The sequence below is a fragment of the Pongo abelii genome, chromosome 5 (assembly GCF_028885655.2).
Source record: "Pongo abelii isolate AG06213 chromosome 5, NHGRI_mPonAbe1-v2.0_pri, whole genome shotgun sequence".
In the NCBI taxonomy this organism is placed as follows: Eukaryota; Metazoa; Chordata; class Mammalia; order Primates; family Hominidae; genus Pongo; species Pongo abelii.
Genome location: NC_071990.2, coordinates 13626969 through 13646211, shown reverse-complemented (window position 1 = coordinate 13646211; position 19243 = coordinate 13626969). Strand labels below are relative to the sequence as shown.

The window sequence follows — 19243 nt, the reverse complement described above, 5'->3', positions numbered from 1 at the left end:
TTAAAAAAAGTCATCAAACAGCAGGTTAAAATTAATGGATATTTCTATCAAAGTACAACAGAGGCCAGGCATGATGGCTCACGCCTGTAATCCCAGCACTTTGGGAGGCTGAGGTGGGTAGATCACTTGAGGTCAGGAGTTCGAGACCAGCCTGGCCAACATGGTGAAACCCCATCTCCACTACAAGTACAAAAATTAGCTGGGTGTGAGCACATGCCTGTAGTCCTAGCTACTTGGGAGGCTGAGGCAGGAGAATCGCTTGAACCCGGGAGGCGGAGGTTGTAGTGAGCTGAGACCACACCACTGCACTCCAGCCTGGGCGACAAAACAATAACAACAACAACAACAATAATAATAATAATAATAATAATAAAGTACAACAGAACATCTAGTTGTCTGGGTAACTGAGGGAGAAATTAGGCCGAATGACTCTGTTATTTGTTCTGGCCAGATAATCTTGGCCTTAAATCGCCTTTGGCCTACCTTCTTCAAAACGAAATAATTTTCTCTTCGGCAAAACATTTCCTATTTGACCAAATGATTACCATCATATCTTTGGAAGCAAACAAAATATCAGAATTTACATCATATAATTTACACATGCAAAGCCCGATTTTGCCAGCTAGGGAGGGATAAGCTAAACAAAGGGAACTGGTGAAAACAAAGTAGTAATGTTATGATGGGTCAGAGAGCAACACTTGGCAAGTTGTGCCAAATTAGTCGACGAAGCACTCTATTGGGAATTGCAAAGTAGGAAGTCCTATTTTTGACTCTGCTGACCTCAGTAAATATTTCCTTGTTTTAAAAATGGGCATAATTTTGTTACCTAAGAACCCTGTTATGAAAATTAAGGAGTCTATAAAATGTTCTGACGTCTCTAGAAGCCCTTCCTAAACACACACTATAATCTTGTATTCATACAGTGCCTGCTCCTGCTTTTTGAAGATATGCCGGTCTTTATTAATGACACGTTTTACCACTGTTAAGTTCACTGTGAGTCCTCGTAAAATTAATTAATGAAATAGTCACTATTGTAAGTGGGAGACTGCCTTCAGAAATGGTTTCTACTGCCCATATGGTCAACGTTACGGAATTAAACACTGTGAAGTACCAAAGGCAATGCGTTCCTCTTTGGAGGGAGGCGGCAAACGGGAACGGGACTGAGGCGAGAGCTAGCAGCACTGCGCGGGTAGCCTGAGCCGCTCCGCACGCCCCGGGCCGACGGGTCCTAGAGCGCCCCGGGGCCTGGGCCCGCGGCGGCCCCAGCGGGGCTCGATTACTCTCGCCTGGGCAAGAAGCGGCGCCTCGGCTCGGAGGAGCCCTACGGTGGGGAGGTGGGGCGACGACAACAAAAAGAAGTCAAGTGGGAGGGGATTCGCCGGCGAGAAGGGCGACGGCGGCCGCCAGGAGGGAGGAGGCGGACACCTCCGAAGGGACCTGCGGCGCCGGGAGCCCAGCGATCCTGCCCACGAGCGACTGGCGGGCCCGGGAGGACGCCTCGCGGCGCGCAGCCGGGAGCCCCGCGGCCCGCCCCGCTCGCGAAGCTCGCGCCTCTCTCGCGCCTCCGTCCCGCCCCCTCGCCTAGCGCCGCCCGCGCGCAGCGTCTCGCGCCGGCCCGGCCCGCCCGCCGGGAAACAGCCGCGAGAGCAGCGGCCGCGGCGGCCGCCAGCGCGCCTTCCCCTCCCGCGCTCCCGCGTCGCCCCCGCCCTCGGCGCCTCGTCCCCGGGCCGCGCGCCCGCGCTCCGGCCAACGTTCTCTCCCGGCCTCCAGGGCCCGCCGCCCACTCCCACGTCTCCGAGCTCCTCAACCGCCGCGGTCTCCCTGGACGCGCGGCCCGCCGCCTGCTTCCGGGGCGGGCGGACTGGGCGCCTGGTGCCGGCGGCCGCAGCGACAGCGCCCCCGGGAAGCAGAGGAGGAAGGAGAGAAGAGGTGGAGGTGGCCGCAGGCTGAGTCGCGGCCGGGATGTCCGGGCAGCCGCCGCCGCCGCCGCAGCAGCAGCAGCAACAGCAGCAGCAGCTGTCGCCGCCACCGCCGGCGGCCTTGGCCCCAGTCTCCGGAGTCGTCCTGCCGGCGCCCCCGGCCGTCAGCACCGGTTCCTCTCCGGCCGGCTCGCCCGGCGGCGGCACGGGCGGCGACGGCTTAGGGGCCGCGGCGGCCGCCCTGCTCCTCCACCCCCCGCCGCCGCCGCCCCCGGCCACCGCGGCCCCGCCGCCCCCGCCGCCGCCCCCGCCTCCGCCTGCCTCAGCGGCCGCCCCCGCCAGCGGGCCGCCAGCTCCCCCGGGCCTTGCAGCGGGCCCCGGCCCGGCCGGAGGAGCCCCGAGCCCAGCTCTGGTGGCGGGCAGCAGCGCCGCGGCCCCCTTCCCGCACGGGGACTCGGCCCTGAACGAGCAGGAGAAGGAGTTGCAGCGGCGACTGAAGCGCCTCTACCCGGCCGTGGACGAACAGGAGACGCCGCTGCCTCGGTCCTGGAGCCCGAAGGACAAGTTCAGCTACATCGGCCTCTCTCAGAACAACCTGCGGGTACACTACAAAGGTACTGGGCGTGTGTCCTGCGGTGGGAGTGGGGCACTGACCCGACGTGGCCGGCCGCCGCTGCGCCGCTCTCGACCCGCCCCCGACCCCCGCCCTCGTGGGCTCTGCCCTCGGAGGCCACTCGCCGCCTGTTGTGCTGCTCCGGGTGGGCGCGGGGGTCGCGGTGAAGGGTCCGAGGGTGAGGGGCGAGATTCTTGGAAGAGGAAGGTGAGTAGAATACCCCAGGGTAGAAGGAGCTGGTAATCCTAGGCCAGGAGCAGGACACCTTGAGGGAATCCGGGATGACAGGACAGAACTGGCTTTCTGATTTCCCTGGGAGATAAATCTTGGGGCTTGGGTAGAGGAATCCATGGACTCGGAGTTGGGTTACATTGTTCTCCAGGTGGTGGGTCAGGCGTTCTCCTCTTACAAGGGGGGAAGAGAGGCACGATTCTGAGGTATGATTTCTAATTAAGAGAGAACAGGAATACACAGGGGAAGGAGTAATCAAAATTAGGCCAGAGATTGTCTAGGGGGACAAAAGAACAAGGGGCCCAAGTTTGCCATCAATATATCTTAGTAAAAGCAACCGAGACGGTAGGAGAAGGGAACCCCAGGAGCACCCTTTTTCTTAGGGGAGCAGAAACCTACCACTCCCGATTGGAAGTGCCCTGTACAGGTCCTTAGGTGTTGATATTACATGAAGTCTTGTTGAAAACGAAGATGGAACAAAATGCAGCTTAGTATTTTGAAGAAAATTGGCTTATGTTTTACACCTGCAGTTAAAAACAACAACCTTAGGCTTGTGCTTGCTCCTTTCCTCCCTCACCTACCTCTCCTAGCTTAAAAAAAGCTTGAAGCAAATCAGTTGTATATAAAATTATGAATTGCTATGGGAACTATTGAAATGTAGCCCAATTTAATAGCATGTATCAAGTTTACTTGTGTGGAAGAAAAAAAAATCAACCTAACGTATCAGTCTGTCTGGAAACAAATCCAGGGTTTTAGGCCCCAAACCTAAAGCAGGAGCTTTTGCATTCACGGCAGCCTCACTTTGATTGGCAGTAAAGGGGTCTACTCAGATCCCAGTGACATGTATATAGAGGGGATAAACAACCTTGTGGTTAAATTCTTAACTTATACGGGACTGAAATTTGAAAAGAAGCTTGATAAGTAAGTTACTATTTAATCAGAAAGGCGAATGGCAATAAAAATCTACCAAATGATTTGGCTGCAAAGAATCACGCACAAAAATAGGCCTTGTTGAACATTCTTTTTATTCTTGCCATACATCCAAAGAAGTACTTCTAAGTGTTATCCTCCATAATCTAAACGTCTGAACATTTCATTCACAATACCAAATCTTTGTTTTTTCTCAAGTTAGGACCTTTTGTTAATTTCCTTGTGAAGTATTTCAACTTTTATGTTTTAATTTGTGTGAACGGTGCTATGTTATGAGGTGTTTACTTCTGATCTGGCTGCCAGAAAGCTTTTGTTAGATGTGACAGAATTTTATAATTTTAAATTTATGGTTGACAGTAAATAATTTGCTCATAAAGTCAGAGTCAGTGTAGATGAACAAAGAATTCTAGATTTCCTGAGTTCTGCAGTCGTTTGTGGTTTGTAGATATTTTACAAGACTGGGCCTCAGTTTCTTCCTCTGAGTGGTGTGTAAGTTGAGCTGGACGATTGGTAAGGAAGTTTCCAGCTCTGAATTTCCGTGATGTCTAAGATTCGTGATTACTGTTTATTTAGTATTGTAAGGTGTCTTGATTAGTTTTAGTCTTTTACATAAAATTGATGATTAGGTCAGAGAAAAATACACGTTTATGTGAAATCAGTTGGAGTTTGGAATATTTCTGACACTGCTGTCTCAGTTTTTATTCTTGGCTTCTTTATTACTTTCTGTTGTGTAATACTAAGATTCACTTTCTGGGAACATAACTGTTTTGTAAACATAAATCATTATTTCTGGAAGAATAGATTTTGTTGTTATCCTTTTTATTTTCTTTCCCTCTCTTCTATCTTCCCTTTGTCTCTGTCTTACCCCTTGTCAGAAATAGTCTTTTTCCCTTTCTACTGCCTCTTCCTCTTGTTACTGTAGACTGTGTGTGTGTGTGTTTTCCGTTGTTACTGTTTTTTCTGTGTGTCTTCTGAGAGGACCACGCCGATTGTAGTGGGCAACTCTGTCCCAGTAGCAGTAGTATTAGCAAAGGAGAAGTATCATAGAGAGTGGATAATACTTTAAAGTCACAGAATAAGAAGAGCGAATTTTTATTTAACCTATCATTGTGCTGCATTGATTTTACCTATTATAAGACACTTTTAACATTAAAAACTACTATTCATATACTCGTGTATTGCAGAATTTCAAAAGAGTGATTATAATTATTTTCCAGAATGACGAGAATTTTCTTTATCTTTGAAATAGAAGTATTTTGCTTTCTTTTGCTCCAAAGGTATTCTGGTTTTTTGTTGTTGTTGTTCTGGTGTTTTTTTGTTTTTTTTTTTGTTTTTTTTTGTTTTTGTGATAGGGTTTCAACTCTGTTGCCTTGATGAAGTGCAGTGGTGCGATCATGGCTCATTGCAGTCTAGACCACCTAGGCTGAAGGGATCCCCCTGCCTCGATCTCCCAAGTAGCTGGGACCACAGGCTCCTGTCACTATGCTGGGCTAAGTTGTAATTTTTTTTTTTTGTGGAGATGGGGTCTTACTGTGTTACCTGGGCTGGTGTTGAATGTCTGGGCTCAAGTGATCCTCCCACCTTGGCTTCCCAAAGTCCTGGAATTACAAGCTCGAGCCACTGTGTCCAGCCTGCATTCTGTTTTTAAGATGTTCTTCAAAATTGAAATTATTGCTCTTGGAAGCAGTATTGTTCCTTAAATGATTTGAAGAGATTAATGTTAAATAATACTGGACATGCAGATAAGGTTGATTGGATTGCAGAGGAATAACAGGGTATGTATAGTATATGTGAAATTTTTTGAAAGGCCTTTTGCTTAGCAGTCACAGAACAACTATTGAAAAACCCAGGGATAGCCCCTCTTATTTTTGAAATTGTTGTCGGTATTGAATAAGTACAAATGTGACAAGTTTAGACTTAGTTATAATAACGGGAAAATAATTTTAATGAATATGACAATGGATTTAGTCTAAATGTTTCAACAACAGATTGCATTTTTATACTTTTCTAGTTATTACCACTATTTGGATATTTTATAGAGTGTTTTATATATACACACACTAGTGGATCTGGACAAGATCCTGGAATTTTCATTTTAAATTTTAGAGAGTGGTAGAACCTGGAGGTTAGATCTTCCCAGTCATAAGTAAGTCAGGATTGAAAATTTTCACTAATTCCAGATTTAGTGTTCTTTTCACAACACCATAGTATTGCGTCTTTAAGTTCATATGAGACTTAATTATCTCAAGTAGATAAAATCCTGTGATCACATTTAGAACTTTTAAAGAATAGTTGAGATTGAAAATACTTACTCTGGGGCAAAAAGGTAACTGGAATACAGTGCTTCAGAAAAGTCCAGACACCTTGATTTTACTGATTTAGGACAATTTAGAAGAAATGCAAGATAAATGAAAGTTGGGAATTATAGGAAGCAATGAAATAGTGAATTTCAGTGAGTGTGGTGGCTTACGCCTGTAATCCCAGCACTTTGGGAGGCTAAAGTAGAAGGATCGCTTGAGCCCAAGAGTTCTAGACCAGCCTGGGCAACATAGTGGGACCCCAGCTCTACCCCTAAAAATTAACCGGGCTAAGTGGCACACACCTAAAATCCCAGCCACTTAGGAGGCTGAGGGAAGAGGATTGGTTGAGCCCAGGAGGTTGAGGATTCAGTGAGCCATGATGCCCTGGGTGGCAGAGTGAGACCCTATCTTAAAAAAAAAAAAAGAAATAGTGAATTGCAATTTTTTTTTTTTTTTTTTTTTTTTTGAGACAGAGTCTTGCTCTGTCGTCCAGGCTGGAGTGCAGTGGTACAATCTCTACTCATTGCAGCCTCTCCTGGGTTCATGCAGTTCTTCTGCTTCAGCCTCCTGAGTAGCTGGGATTACAGGCACTTAGCATCACGTCCGGCTAATTCTTGTATTTCTAGTAGAGATGGGGTTTCACCATGTTGGCCAGGGTGGTCTTGAACTCCTGACCTCAGATGATCCGCCTGCCTCGGCCTCCCAGAGTGCCGGGATTACAGGCGTGAGCCACTGCGCCTGGCCTGAATTGTACTTTTTTTTTTTTTAAGATGGAGTCTCGCTCTGCTGTTGCCAGGCTGGAGTACAGTGGCGGCATCTTGGGTCACTGCAACCTCCACCTCCCGGGTTCAAGCAATTCTTCTGCCTCAGCCTCCTGAGTAGCTGGGAATACAGGCGTGCACCACCACGCCTGGCTAATTTTTGTATTTTTAGTAGAGAGGAGGTTTCAACATGTTGGCCAGGATGGTCTCGACCTCTTGACCTCGTGATCCGCCCGCCTCGCCCTCCCAAAGTGCTGGGATTACAGGCGTGAGCCACTGTGCCCGGCCAGAATTGCACTTTTTAATTGAAATGTCATGAACAATATCTTAACCAAATAGGTTGAACTTTTTTTTTTTTGAGACTGAGTCTCACTCTGTTGCCCAGGGTGGAGTGCAGTGGCGCGATCTCGGCTCACTGCAAGCTCCACCTCCCGGGTTCACGCCATTCTCCTGCCTCAGCCTTCCAAGTAGCTGGGACTACAGGTGCCTGCCGCGACGCCCGGCTAATTTTTTGTATTTTTAGTAGAGATGGGGTTTCACTGTGTTAGCCAGGATGGTCTCGATCTGCTGACCTAGTGATCCACCCGCCTCAGCCTCCCAAAGTGCTGGGATTACAGACGTGATAGGTTGAACTTTTGTTATACTTACTCTGAGTTTCCCACCTGTACCGCCAGTCATTAGCCCTTGAACACTTCCTAAATATAATTGCTTATCTAATTTCTTGCACTTTTTAAGGTTGAACAAATATTTCAACATGCTTGCTTACAAGTACAAATATCTGTTAAGCATTATGGGGGTGATATAAAAATGTTTTTTTTTTTTTTTTTTTTTTTTTTTTTGAGACGGAGTCTTGCTCTGTCGCCCAGGCTGGAGGGCATGGCGCAATCTCCGCTCACTGCAAGCTCCGCCTCCTGGGTTCAGACCATTCTCCTGCCTCAGCCTCCCGAGTAGCTGGGACTACAGGCGCCTGCCACCACGCCCGGCTAATTTCTTTTGTATTTTTAGTGGAGATGGGGTTTCACCGAGTTAGTCAGGATGGTCTTGATCTCCTGACCTTGTGATCTGCCCGCCTTGGCCTCCCAAAATGCTGGGATTACAGGTGTAAGCCACCGCGCCCGGCCTAAAAATGTTCCTTAAAGTGAAGGAATTGAAGAATTATTTGACAAGATTTTGGGAAATTAGGTTTAAAAATGCCAGTTGATAACTGCAAGAATCAAGTAAATCTAATAATCATGCAGAACAGTAGACAATAATGATGTATATTCTTTTTTTTTTTTTTTTTGAGACGGAATCTTGCTCTGTCGCCCAGGCCGAAGTGCAGTGGTGGCACTATGTCAGCTCACTGCAACCTCCATCTCCTGGATTCAAGTGACTTTCCAGCCTCAGCCTCCCAAGTAACCGGGATTACAAGCGCCTGCCACCACGCCTGGCTAACTTTTGTATATTTAGTAGAGATGGGATTTTGCCATGTTGGCCAGGCTGGTCTGGAACTCCTGACCTCAAGTGATCCGCCTGCCTTGGCTTCTCAAAGTGCTGGAATTATAGGCGTGAGCCACTGCACCCAGCCTAATGATATATATTCTGCTAGACTAGGCAATTTATATGTGTTTCTCACTGTTCATTTCTTCATTTATTTAATGAGCTTTTAGTGAATGTTTACTTTGTGCTAGGTTCTGGACACTCAAAGGTAGAGAAGATACTGTCATTGAATTCAGAGAGCTCAGAGGACATAAAATAGAGTAGTAAGGGAAATATTAGAGAGAGTACTGTGGAAGATAGGAGGAGCGTCTAACTCAGGCTGACATTGGAAAGAATGAAGGAAGTGTAGGTATCAGGGATAGCTTCTTGGAGGAGTCGAGGCTAGTGGTCAGTCTTAAAAGATGAGTAGGATATAGGAGAAAGGGAGGGGCTAGATGTTGCAAATGAAGGAAAAGCAAAAACATGGAGAATTACTTTATGTGTCTGGTTTTACAAGCAATTTTGGGTTGGCATTTAGAGTATGTGACAAGGAGCATCTGGGAAAAGATCAATTAGGAGGCTTTTTTTTGTTTTTGTTTTTTTCTTTTTTGAGGCAGGGTCTGGCTCCGTTGTCCAGGCTAGAATGCAGTGGTGCGATCTAGGCTCACTGCAACCTCTGCCTCCCGGGCTCAAGTGATCCTCCCACCTCAGCATCCTAAATAGCTGCAACTACAGGCACACGCCACCACACCCAGCTAATTTTTTGTATTTTTTTGTAGAGAAGGGGGTTTTGCCATGTTGCCCAGGCTGGTCTCAAATACCTGAGCTCAAGGCATCTGCCTGCCTTAGCCTCCCAGAGTGCTAGGATTACAGGCAGGAGCCACTGTACTGGCCCAGTTAGGAGCCCTATGGAATATTTTGTTGAGTTTAGGTCTTATTCTGTAGGAGATGGAGAATCATCAAAGGATTTTAAATAGGAAGTGACTGGCTCATGTCTTCATTTTTGTCAGATTACGCAGCTGATTGGAAGATAGATTCGAGAGGTTACAGGAGTGGGAACAGCAAATTCATTTAGAAGACTGTTGCAGTAGACCATGTTACAATTGACCTCAGCTGGGTCAGTGGTAGGGACAGAGAAGGGCAGATATATTTGTGAGATATTTAAAAGTAATACTGAGAGGATATGAGGAATGATGGTGAGAGAAATCAAGGAAAGTGTTTGGGTTTCCAACTCTGTTAGGGTGATGTTTGGGTCTTTAGCTGTTAGGCTTTTGCAGTGAACCATGAATAAAATAATGATTGTGAAGAAGACTGTATTACAGTATAGTTGGAGATAAGTAAAAATGGGAATCTCAGCCCTGTGATCTGACTTCATGGAAACCAGAAGAAGCCAAAGAAACAAGCCTTACAGAAAGAACAGGAACAGGTCTTTTGGAGTTAAGGGGACTCTAAATGGTCTTAACAGTCATCACTTCATTCTATTCTATTAAAATGACTCAGCTCCAATCACTAGTTTCTGGTTGTTTTCTTATTTCTTTTCCCCTACTGACTGGCTTATCCTTTCCTTCCTATGTCAAATTCCTGAGAGACTTAACAGATTGGCCTGGCTAATTGCTATGATTCTTAGTTGGGCAGAGCTTTTCGTTACAGACTGTGTTGTGAATTGGTGGCCTTCAAGTCAGGTGCTAACCTGTGTTGAATCAGCTGCAGGAGTGGTGGTAATTATAAAATACAAAATACCCTGCTGGTACAAGGATAGTCTGGGTCTCACTTCTTTCAGTAGGGACAATGTGTGAGCCAGTTTCTCCTAGGAAGGGTTGGCAGTTAACCATAATTGGCCTGAAGCTTGGGAGAGAGGTCTAGGTCGTGACTGATTGAGGAGTCACATGTAGGTGGTAGTTGAAACTCAGAGTATTTGAGAGAGAGAGGGAGAATATGTAATAGAGTGAGAAAAAGCAGTGGGCCAAAGATGGGGACCCTGAAAAATGCCAACATTGGAAGACTGGAGGGAGCACAAAAGAAATGGTAGATCCCCAGACATCAAGGAGATTGGTGTCACAGAAGCTGAGCATGGGAGGGTGCAGTGGCTCACTCCTGTAATCCCAACACTTTGGGAAGTCGAGGTGGGAGGACTGCTTGAACCCAGGAAGTTGAGGCTGTAGCCAGCGGTGATCATGCCACTGCATTTTAGCCTGGGCAACAGAATGAGACACTGTCTCAAACAGCCTCCCCACCCTCCCTAGAAATGAGGAAGTGATATTTAGTGTCTGTTGCAACAGATAGGTTTAGTAGGATAGGCACAGATAGTTTTCCACTACATTTGGAAATTAGATCATTGTGACTTTAGGGAGAGCAGTTTGAATTGAGTAATGGGACAAAAACCAGATTTCAGTGGGTTGAAAGAGTAAATGAAAGGACCCAGTAGAGAGGATAGTGAATAGAGATTATCCTTGAGAAATATAGATGAAGGAAGAGATTAGGCATTTCCTAGAGGAGGATGGAGGTTAAGGTAGGATTTTTTTTTTTCCTCTAATTTTTAATGGCTGATAGTGGAGTTACATTTTACCTAGGGTTTAGCTTCTAACGTCAGCATAGAAGATGAAAATCCTACATAACCAAAATTGTCCTTAAAAATTCCTTTGGAAAGTATTGTGTTAGAGACCACTGTGTCATTTCTTAGTCAATCTTGTTTTAATTTGGTTGTGTAGGTAAAACTGAAGCGACATAAATTAAATGAAAATACTATATTATATTAGTCCAAGGTATGGTGTTCCAGTAAATGTATACAAAATTTAATATTTTAACAAATAAAATTGATTAGCCTACCTGGTTATTATTACTATTTTTTCTTGAACAGAGTCTCACTTTGTCAGGCCGGATTCCAGGTTTAAGCAATTCTCCTCCCTCAGCCTCCCGAATAGCTGAGATTACACACACCTGCCACCATGCCTGGCTAAGTTTTATGTTTTTAGTAGAGGTGGGATTTCACCATGTTGGCCAGGCTGGTCTCGAACTCCTGACCTTAAGTGATCCACCCACCTTGGCCTCCCAAAGTGCTGGGATTACAGGCATGAGCCACTGTGCCCGGCCTTGTTACTACTTTTAAGGTAAAAAATTATATACCATCAACTCTGGTACATTACTGCCAATGATTTATATGTAGCACAGAGGCATAGAATTTGTGAAAAGTGTACATTTTGGGGACATTGTCCCTTTACAGATTGAGGGGAAGGAGAGATTAGAGAGGAAGATAATGAAATACAAGCTTGAGAGGCTGACAGAGAGGCTTCTAGAGAGGAAACTGGTTCCAGAGTCCAGAATGGTTGGTCTTGGAGAGGAGAGTACAGACTCTTCCTCTGATAATAGTGGAAGAGGTGAAGACTGCTATGGACATAGATCACTTTGTAATAAAAGAGTGGAGAATTGAATATGACCATAGCTAATGGCCTCCCATTTTTTTGAGATGGAGCCTTGCTCTTGTCACCCAGGCTGGAGTACAGTGGTACAATCTCGGGTCACTGCAACCTCTGCCTCCAGGGTTCAAGCCATTCTTCTGCCTCAGCCTCCTAAGTAGCTGGGAATACAGGTGCGCACCACCATGCCTGGCTACTTTTTGTATTTTTAGTGGAGATGGGGTTTTTACGTTGGCCAGGCTGGTCTCGAACCCCTGACCTTAGGCAATCCGCCTGCCTTGGCCTCCCAAAGTGCTGGGATTACAGGTGTGAGCCACCGCACCCAGCTGGCCTCCTGTTTTCTTGATAAGAGGCGAGGTACTTTGCTCATGAATTTGAGTAGAGGATGTAAAGCTTAAAGTAAATGATGAAAATGTGGACTAGCCATTGAGAGGAATAGGGAATAAGCTGACTGAACATTTCTAAAAATATTGTTGGTAGCATTGAGAGTGCTCAGTTGACATCATTAGTTCATAGCAGTGGCTGTTTGTAAGATTTTGGACTTTATTCAGTGGAAGTCAGCTGTCCAGTGTGGGAGTTTGGAAGGTAGATTATAATACTGAGAGTGTCATTTTGCTGGTTGGATATGATAGAAGGATGGGCGTATGAGGGAAATCAAGGATATTTGAGAGCTTTAAGTGATTACCATGTAGCCTGTCCTGGAAGAGGAAAAAGGGAGAAAAAAACACGAAGAGTTTGAGGAATTAGAGTTCCCATGATGTTGAAGAGGAAGTATAGATGAGAAGCTTTAGAAAGGGGATAGAACAGGATGGTGTGTTCTGGAGGAAGATACCGGTGTTTCTGCAGTCATGTCCTGAATGCGTGGCTGGAAAACCATGTTTTCCACAAAATCAGTGTGCTAAAAGTAACAGGACTTACGCGAACTATAAAGCTGGAGCAACCCCTTAAAACCTTGGGAACTTTGTAAGCATTAATCAGAACACTACAAAAATTACAGTCCTAGTAAAATAAAAGCCCAATTAAATTTTCACTGTGCCCGATATTAGAGGTGGCTTGGTCTGTTGCAGCTTTAGACTCTGGGTCTTGGGCTTTTGCTTCTTCAAAAAGGAATGATTGAAGTTAGAGTGGAAGTTAGTGGGAATAAAGAGGTTCAGGAATTAAAACGCGGGGAAAAAATAATTACACCTGAGTGTTAAGTGTGTGAATGTGCAGGAGAGATACATGTTGCTATGAGGGCTTGTAAAAAGGAGCTTCAACCAAGTTGGAGAGATTAGAGAAAGAATATTTGAGGAAGTAAAGCTTGAGCTAAGATTTAAAGTGTGAGTAGGACCTACTTAGGCTAAGAAGGAAAGGTGGAGGGAATAGCATGTGTACAGACTGGCCTGATCAATGTGAAGAATTGAAATAGTGCTGATGTGGCTGGAGCAGAAAGGAGGTGGAAAGTGCAGGTGGAGAGCAAGGCCAGACACGGTGTTCAGGAAGCGTCTCTTTTTACTAGGCCAAAGAGGAGGCTTTGGAAGGAGTCTTAGTTGTATTGAGGGCTGGTGACGCAAGGACGGCTGACTTATATTTCCGGGAAGGCACTGGCTGCATGTTGGCGAGTGGAAGGGAGTGGGAATGGGGTAGAATGGTTTATTCAAACTCTTTCCATCAGATTGTTTGAATAAAAAGAGCTAAACTTGCTAGCCTTATAATTAGGAAGTATTACATGTGTTTTCTTCTAAAGCCACATAGAAAACACTTATTACTGAGGACTTTGTAGTTTTAAAAGTTTACACTTTGGTAGTATGAGGTTGTTTTTTGATTACCACAGAATTTTAGGTAATAATAAACTTTCAGGTGATGAGCATTGTTAGAAATAGGCCCTTTGCTTCTGATATTACAAGTTTGAGCATCCCAAATCTGAAATTCAAAATGCTTTCAGAATTCAAAACTTGATTTTTTATTTTTTTATTTTTGGGACAGAGTCTCACTCTGTTGCCCAGGCTGGAGTGTAGTGGCGCTGTCAGGTCCCTGCAACTTCTGCCTCTCAAGTTCAAGCGATTCTTGTGCCTCAGCCTCCCAAGTAGCTGGGATTACAGGCACATACTACCATGCCAGGCTAATTTTTGTATTTTTAGTACAGACAGGGTTTCACCATGTTGGCCAAGCTGGTCTTGAACTCCTGACCTCAAGTGATCCGCCCGCCCCAGCCTCCCAAAGTGCTGGAATTACAGGCATGAGCCACCACGCCCGGCTCAAAGGAAATGCCCATTGAAACATTTTAGATTTTGGATTTTTGGATTTAGGATGCTCAGCTGGTAAGTATGTGCAAATATTGTAAAATCTGAAAAAAATCTGAAATGCTTCTGGTTACAAGCATCTCAGATAAGGGATACTCAACTTGGACTGGTCTCATTTAAGAAATAATATGAAACCTTATAATCTTGTGTTTAAACTTTTCCTTATACCTTTTACATCTAATTTAAATTTTAATTTAAACATGAAACAAATCTTTTTAGTTTTAACATTTACAGAATTTATCTGCAATTAGTGAATCATAACAAATATAATGGATACTTGAAGATTTATAACTGGTACTTTATAGTAATTTTTGCATAATGGAAAAGTGTATGGGATTTTAATTCATGCATGGATTTAATATATGTTTCTACTAATTTGGGGCAGGGTATATAATGTGTAAACATTTTATTTTTTTTTTCTGTAGGCCCACGACAGATTACAGATTTCTTTATTTCAAAAAGTGAGGTTAAATAATACCCATTTCATAAATGTTGAAAGAGAAAAATCCATACAAAAGCACCTAACTCTTTGAGAGACTGTTTACTTTCAAATATTAGTTTCTTTCTCTTTTCCCGTAGAAGTAGTCAGAATGGGACATGGGGATATGTGAAGTCATCCCCGAATGTTCATTGTAACTAAATCCTTCATGTGGGTTCAGAGCTCACTCTAGATCAGGTTTCTTGAATTTAAATCCCAGCACAAATCCTGGTTTGGAATTCTCTTTTAGAAGTATGACTTTGGGCGAGTTTCATTATCTTCCCTTAGATTCCTCAACTGTGAAATGATAATAGATAGTACCTACCTCATGGGGTTGTTTTGGACATTAAATGAGTTAATAAACTTAATGCTCTTAGAACAGTGCCTTTCACACGGTATTAAATATATGTAACTATTATTTGTTATCAAGAATACTTTGGGATTACTTTATCCCTAAAAGTTTGGGTCACTCCCCTTAAAAAAAATCAGTGGATTTAGGACTGCAGTTAGATTTTGTTTAGATAGTTTTCTCTAGATTTATTTGTAACAATCTAATTTTTAAATATGTAGTTTCCATGGCCTTTTCTCAGGTAACTTAATTATTTGAACATATTTTGACTGAAAAATGTGGTTTACTGCCACCATAATTAAATATTATTAAAAAGTGACTAGTGCACAGATTTGTGCAATTCTTTTCTGCTGCTTAGCTCAGTGTAAATCTATTACCTGCATCATATGTTAAAGTAGTTTTGACGCATGTAAATATTGTTGGTTCCATTTTTGTCTTCCTAGCCAAGCTTGTTGACTCCTTATGGTCACTAGGCTAAAAGAACTTCTGCCCATAACCCAAGTTTTCATGGTAATGGAAGGAGTGGCAGAATTCATTCCATTTTTTTGTGGGGGGAGTAGGGGGTGTGAACATGTACTAATTTGCATTGCAAGTGTAAACTTCAGTGTTTAATAATAAGGCATGTGTTGGAAATTTTGTGAATTTGGTCAAGTGTGTGGTAAGGGAGGATATGATCTCATTCATGTGTGATGATTGTATATCTTAAGATACAATTTTTGACATACAAGAAGGTATTTAGTTTTAAAACAATCATGATAAATTTGAGGAGAATTCTGCTACCTATGAAGATAATTTTGTAGTATGACTGAAAGATTAATGCAAAGTTTGTATTGCATGGAGCATATTTAACTGGAACACCCAAATAATGATTTAGAGTATTGTTTCTCATGCAGTCCTTTTGGGGATTATGGAGACTTGTCTCACTCATACTCTATGAGTACTTTCTGACATGCTACTTCAACTTCTTTCTTTGTTCTTCATGGTTTTGTGGACGTATTTTCTCTTAATATTGTCCGCATGCTGGCTTTCAAGGGAATTTGTGTCTTGGGCGAGAGGCAGGGGAAGTGATTGTGAGTTTAGCAAACCCTATGGGATTAGAATTGAGGAATAGCTGGTTTAAAAAGTTTGAAAGCCATTATCTAACAGATTTTCTAAAATGTCAGCAGTGGCATGGTGTTATTTCTGTTGTTTAAAAAGAAAAAAATACATTTAGAAATTAGATGTATTTCTCAATAGGCTATTATTAGCCCAAGAGATTTTATGAATCAGCTTTAATTAATAAGACTATATCAAAGAACAAAATTGTAAATTCTTAAGAAAGCTGTTTTGCCAATTCAATCTAATTGTGTAAGATTTCACTTAGAAATATACAATACAGATGCTTCTGGTTTAAAGAGCCAGGGCTTTGGCAAGAGTGTACAGAAATTATATAAGTTATATGCAAATTTAGACCTGATAAAATTAAGATCTTTCTCTCATGTTCTTCATACATCCTTTTTCCTCTTAAAAATATAATGTACTCTATAATGTCTTTTATTTAATTTGCATAAAAGGCTGCTAGGTTCAATTTACATATTTGGATTCTGTAATCTTAATAAAACTAGTAATAGTGTGAAAAGTTCTGTGGTTAACTTGGGCTATTTTGCATATTGGGTTCATGGTGATGATAAATGTTTTATTGAGTATTTGAACTGATAGGAGCAGAAATTATACATCATTCCAAAAACCTATATGTTCCTGAATGGTTTAAGGTTTTCATTTTTCAGTGAATATCTCATGTGACTTCTTTTTTCCTTCCTGTTTCATACGCAGGTCATGGCAAAACCCCAAAAGATGCAGCGTCAGTTCGAGCCACGCATCCAATACCAGCAGCCTGTGGGATTTACTATTTTGAAGTAAAAATTGTCAGTAAGGGAAGAGATGGGTAAGTGTAAATTTTGGTGAGAAAAATCGTTTGCTGGTTTTTTTGTTTTGATTCATAATGTTTATGATGTAATTGGAAAGTTGGAATCCTGGAAATTTTGGTAATTGGAAAAGTGGAATCTGAATATTTCAGTATAACAGATTGGATCTGGTTGTGCTTAAATACTAGCTGAAGTTAAAGCTTGAGTTGGTGATATTAACTAAGCTTTTCTGGTAGGTTTATTATTAAAATGGAGAATTGGAATTAAGGAATGAAGGGACGGTGACTCATTTTCCATGACTTACACTGCTTTTTCCTGAATTCTGCTAAGAAGTTAAATCCTCTCAAAGCTAGTAATCATAGTCAGTTGGTGATTCATAGGTATTTTACAGATGTTGGACTTAGAATTTTAGGTTTCAGCTGGGAAATGTGTATTTGTATGCTCTCAACTAGAGGAGATTTTCAAGGTTTCGGATGTGGTTTAGAAATTTCCAAATGAGAATTCCATGGTAGGGCCTGGAACCAAATTTTATATCATTGCTTTTCAGCTTGGGATTGGTGTGTGGTTTGTATGGATATCAGAATCACTTATGAGACTATTAAAAATATAGTAATTTTTGGGCCATACCCCAAAAGTTCCTAAATTAGGATTTTCAGAAGTAGAGCTTTGGGCAAGATAGGCATTTTGAGAAAGCTCCACACTGAATTTTGGTGCCTATCCCTGGTTAAGCACTAATTACCTAGAATCATTGGATCTATCCTATAGTATTTCCTAATAACTTTATTGCATATCAGAGGTCTCTTAAAGCAGTCATAGGGTCATTAGTTGAGTTACCAAGACAAAGCTGTTGGGCTGTGTGGATAAGTTGCCCTGTGAGGTCAGTCAGATGGACCTCAAATCAAACCCCTCTTAGTGGTCCTCCTGTGTTTAATTAACCAAATAAGTGTATTCAGTAGGTTACTCCTTTATCGGCTGAATATTCTCTATGTCAACAGTATGAGCAACAGAAAATAAAAACTTGGAATTCAGTGACAGCTTTTTATGTAACTGCCTCAGTTTTCTCAGGGTAATCAAGCCAAAGAGAAAATCAGAGATGCCAAGGATAGAGTGGTTGAGAGAGGCCCATATTGAAATAGGCACACGATTGTCACCATTTCTCACTTTACAAGCTGTATAATCAGTAAGCTGATTCTTTTTATACTTCAAATTATATGAACTTGACCTCATATTTGGCTGCAAATACCCTGATGATTCTCGAATCTAATGCTACATCTTAGCTTATTCCCTTGAGCTCCAGACAACGTGTCTAACCAAATGTTTGCATTTGAATGTCCCTCAGGCATTTAAATTTAGCTTGTTTAAAATCTTTTTCTGAAAAAAAAAAAAAAAAAAATTTTGGTTGGTGGTTTCACTATTGCTAGAAACTTGAGAATTTCCTGCTTTTAACTTTTCTGTTCATCTCTACTGCCTCTCACTTTGTCAAATCTCAATTATTTATCTGGTGAATTACTCTGAGATGGTTGATGGGTCTCCAGTTGCTGCCTGTTTTCCTCTTATTCTAGTCTATAACTGTTGTCAGTGTTCTTAGTAATACAAAACTGAATTGCCTCTACCCGTTTTTTGAGATCATTTGGGACATCTGTTGCTTCAAGGATAAAATGTAGAGCTTCTTAACAGGACCCCTCAGATCTGACTAGCTCTTGCGTCATTTTTCAGTCTCTTTGTAGCCAGGATACCTTATCCTTTTTCTTTTGTTTTTAAAACTAGGTATATTTTACATATAGTAAACTTTATTCTTTTTAGTATACAGTTCTGTGAGTTTTGACAAACATGTATAGTCATATAACCACCATCGCAGTCGATATGGGAGACTCCCCTTATCTGTGGGGGATACATTCCAAGACCCTTTGTCGATGCTTGAAACTGCAGGTAGTACTGAACTCTATATATACTATGTTTTTTTTCAGTCTGATAGTTGAGAGGGCTACTCAGTGACTAAAGGGCATGTGGTATGTATATATACAATGTGGATATGCTAGACAAAGGAATGATTCCCAGGTGGGGACAGGGCGGGACTGAATCCAATGGCATGAGATTTTATCATGTTACTCAGAATGGCATGCAATTTAAAACTTACAAATTGCTTATTTCTGGAATTTTCCAATTAATATTTTCGGACCTCAGTTGACTGTGGGTAACTGAAACACTGAGGAAAGCAAAACCACAGATAAATGCGGACTGCTTTATATAGAACAGCTCTGTCATCCCCCAAAATTCTGTCATACCCTTTTGTAGACAACCCTTCCCCACCTCTAGCTCCTGGTAACTGTTGACTGGTTTTCTGTCTCTATAGTTTGTCCATTTCAAGAATGGCATGTAAATGGAATCATATAGCCTTTTGAAGTCTGGTATCTTTCACTTAGCATAACACATTTGAGATTCCTCCCTGTTGTATATATTCATAGAACAGTCCTTTTTAATCTAATTGTGTAGATGAGTGAACCAAAGTTTGCTTACCCACTCCCCAGTTGAAGAACTTCTCAGTTGTTTCCAGTTTTTTGGCTGGAACTGTAAACATGTATATACAGGTTTTTGTGTAAACATA

At 42.7% G+C, this 19243-nt stretch overlaps 1 protein-coding gene across 3 annotated transcripts in view; it reads left to right on the top strand.

The window, feature by feature from the left end:
* Positions 1-1962: 1962 nt before the first annotated feature.
* Positions 1963-19243, top strand: part of RANBP9 (RAN binding protein 9) — a 91670-nt gene continuing 74389 nt past the window's right edge. For all 3 annotated transcript variants that reach the window (XM_024248118.3, XM_054557216.2, XM_054557215.2), the window contains exons 1-2: positions 1963-2533; positions 16547-16658. In XM_024248118.3, the coding sequence (XP_024103886.2) occupies positions 1963-2533; positions 16547-16658 (683 nt within the window). The remainder of the gene's footprint in view (positions 2534-16546; positions 16659-19243) is intronic.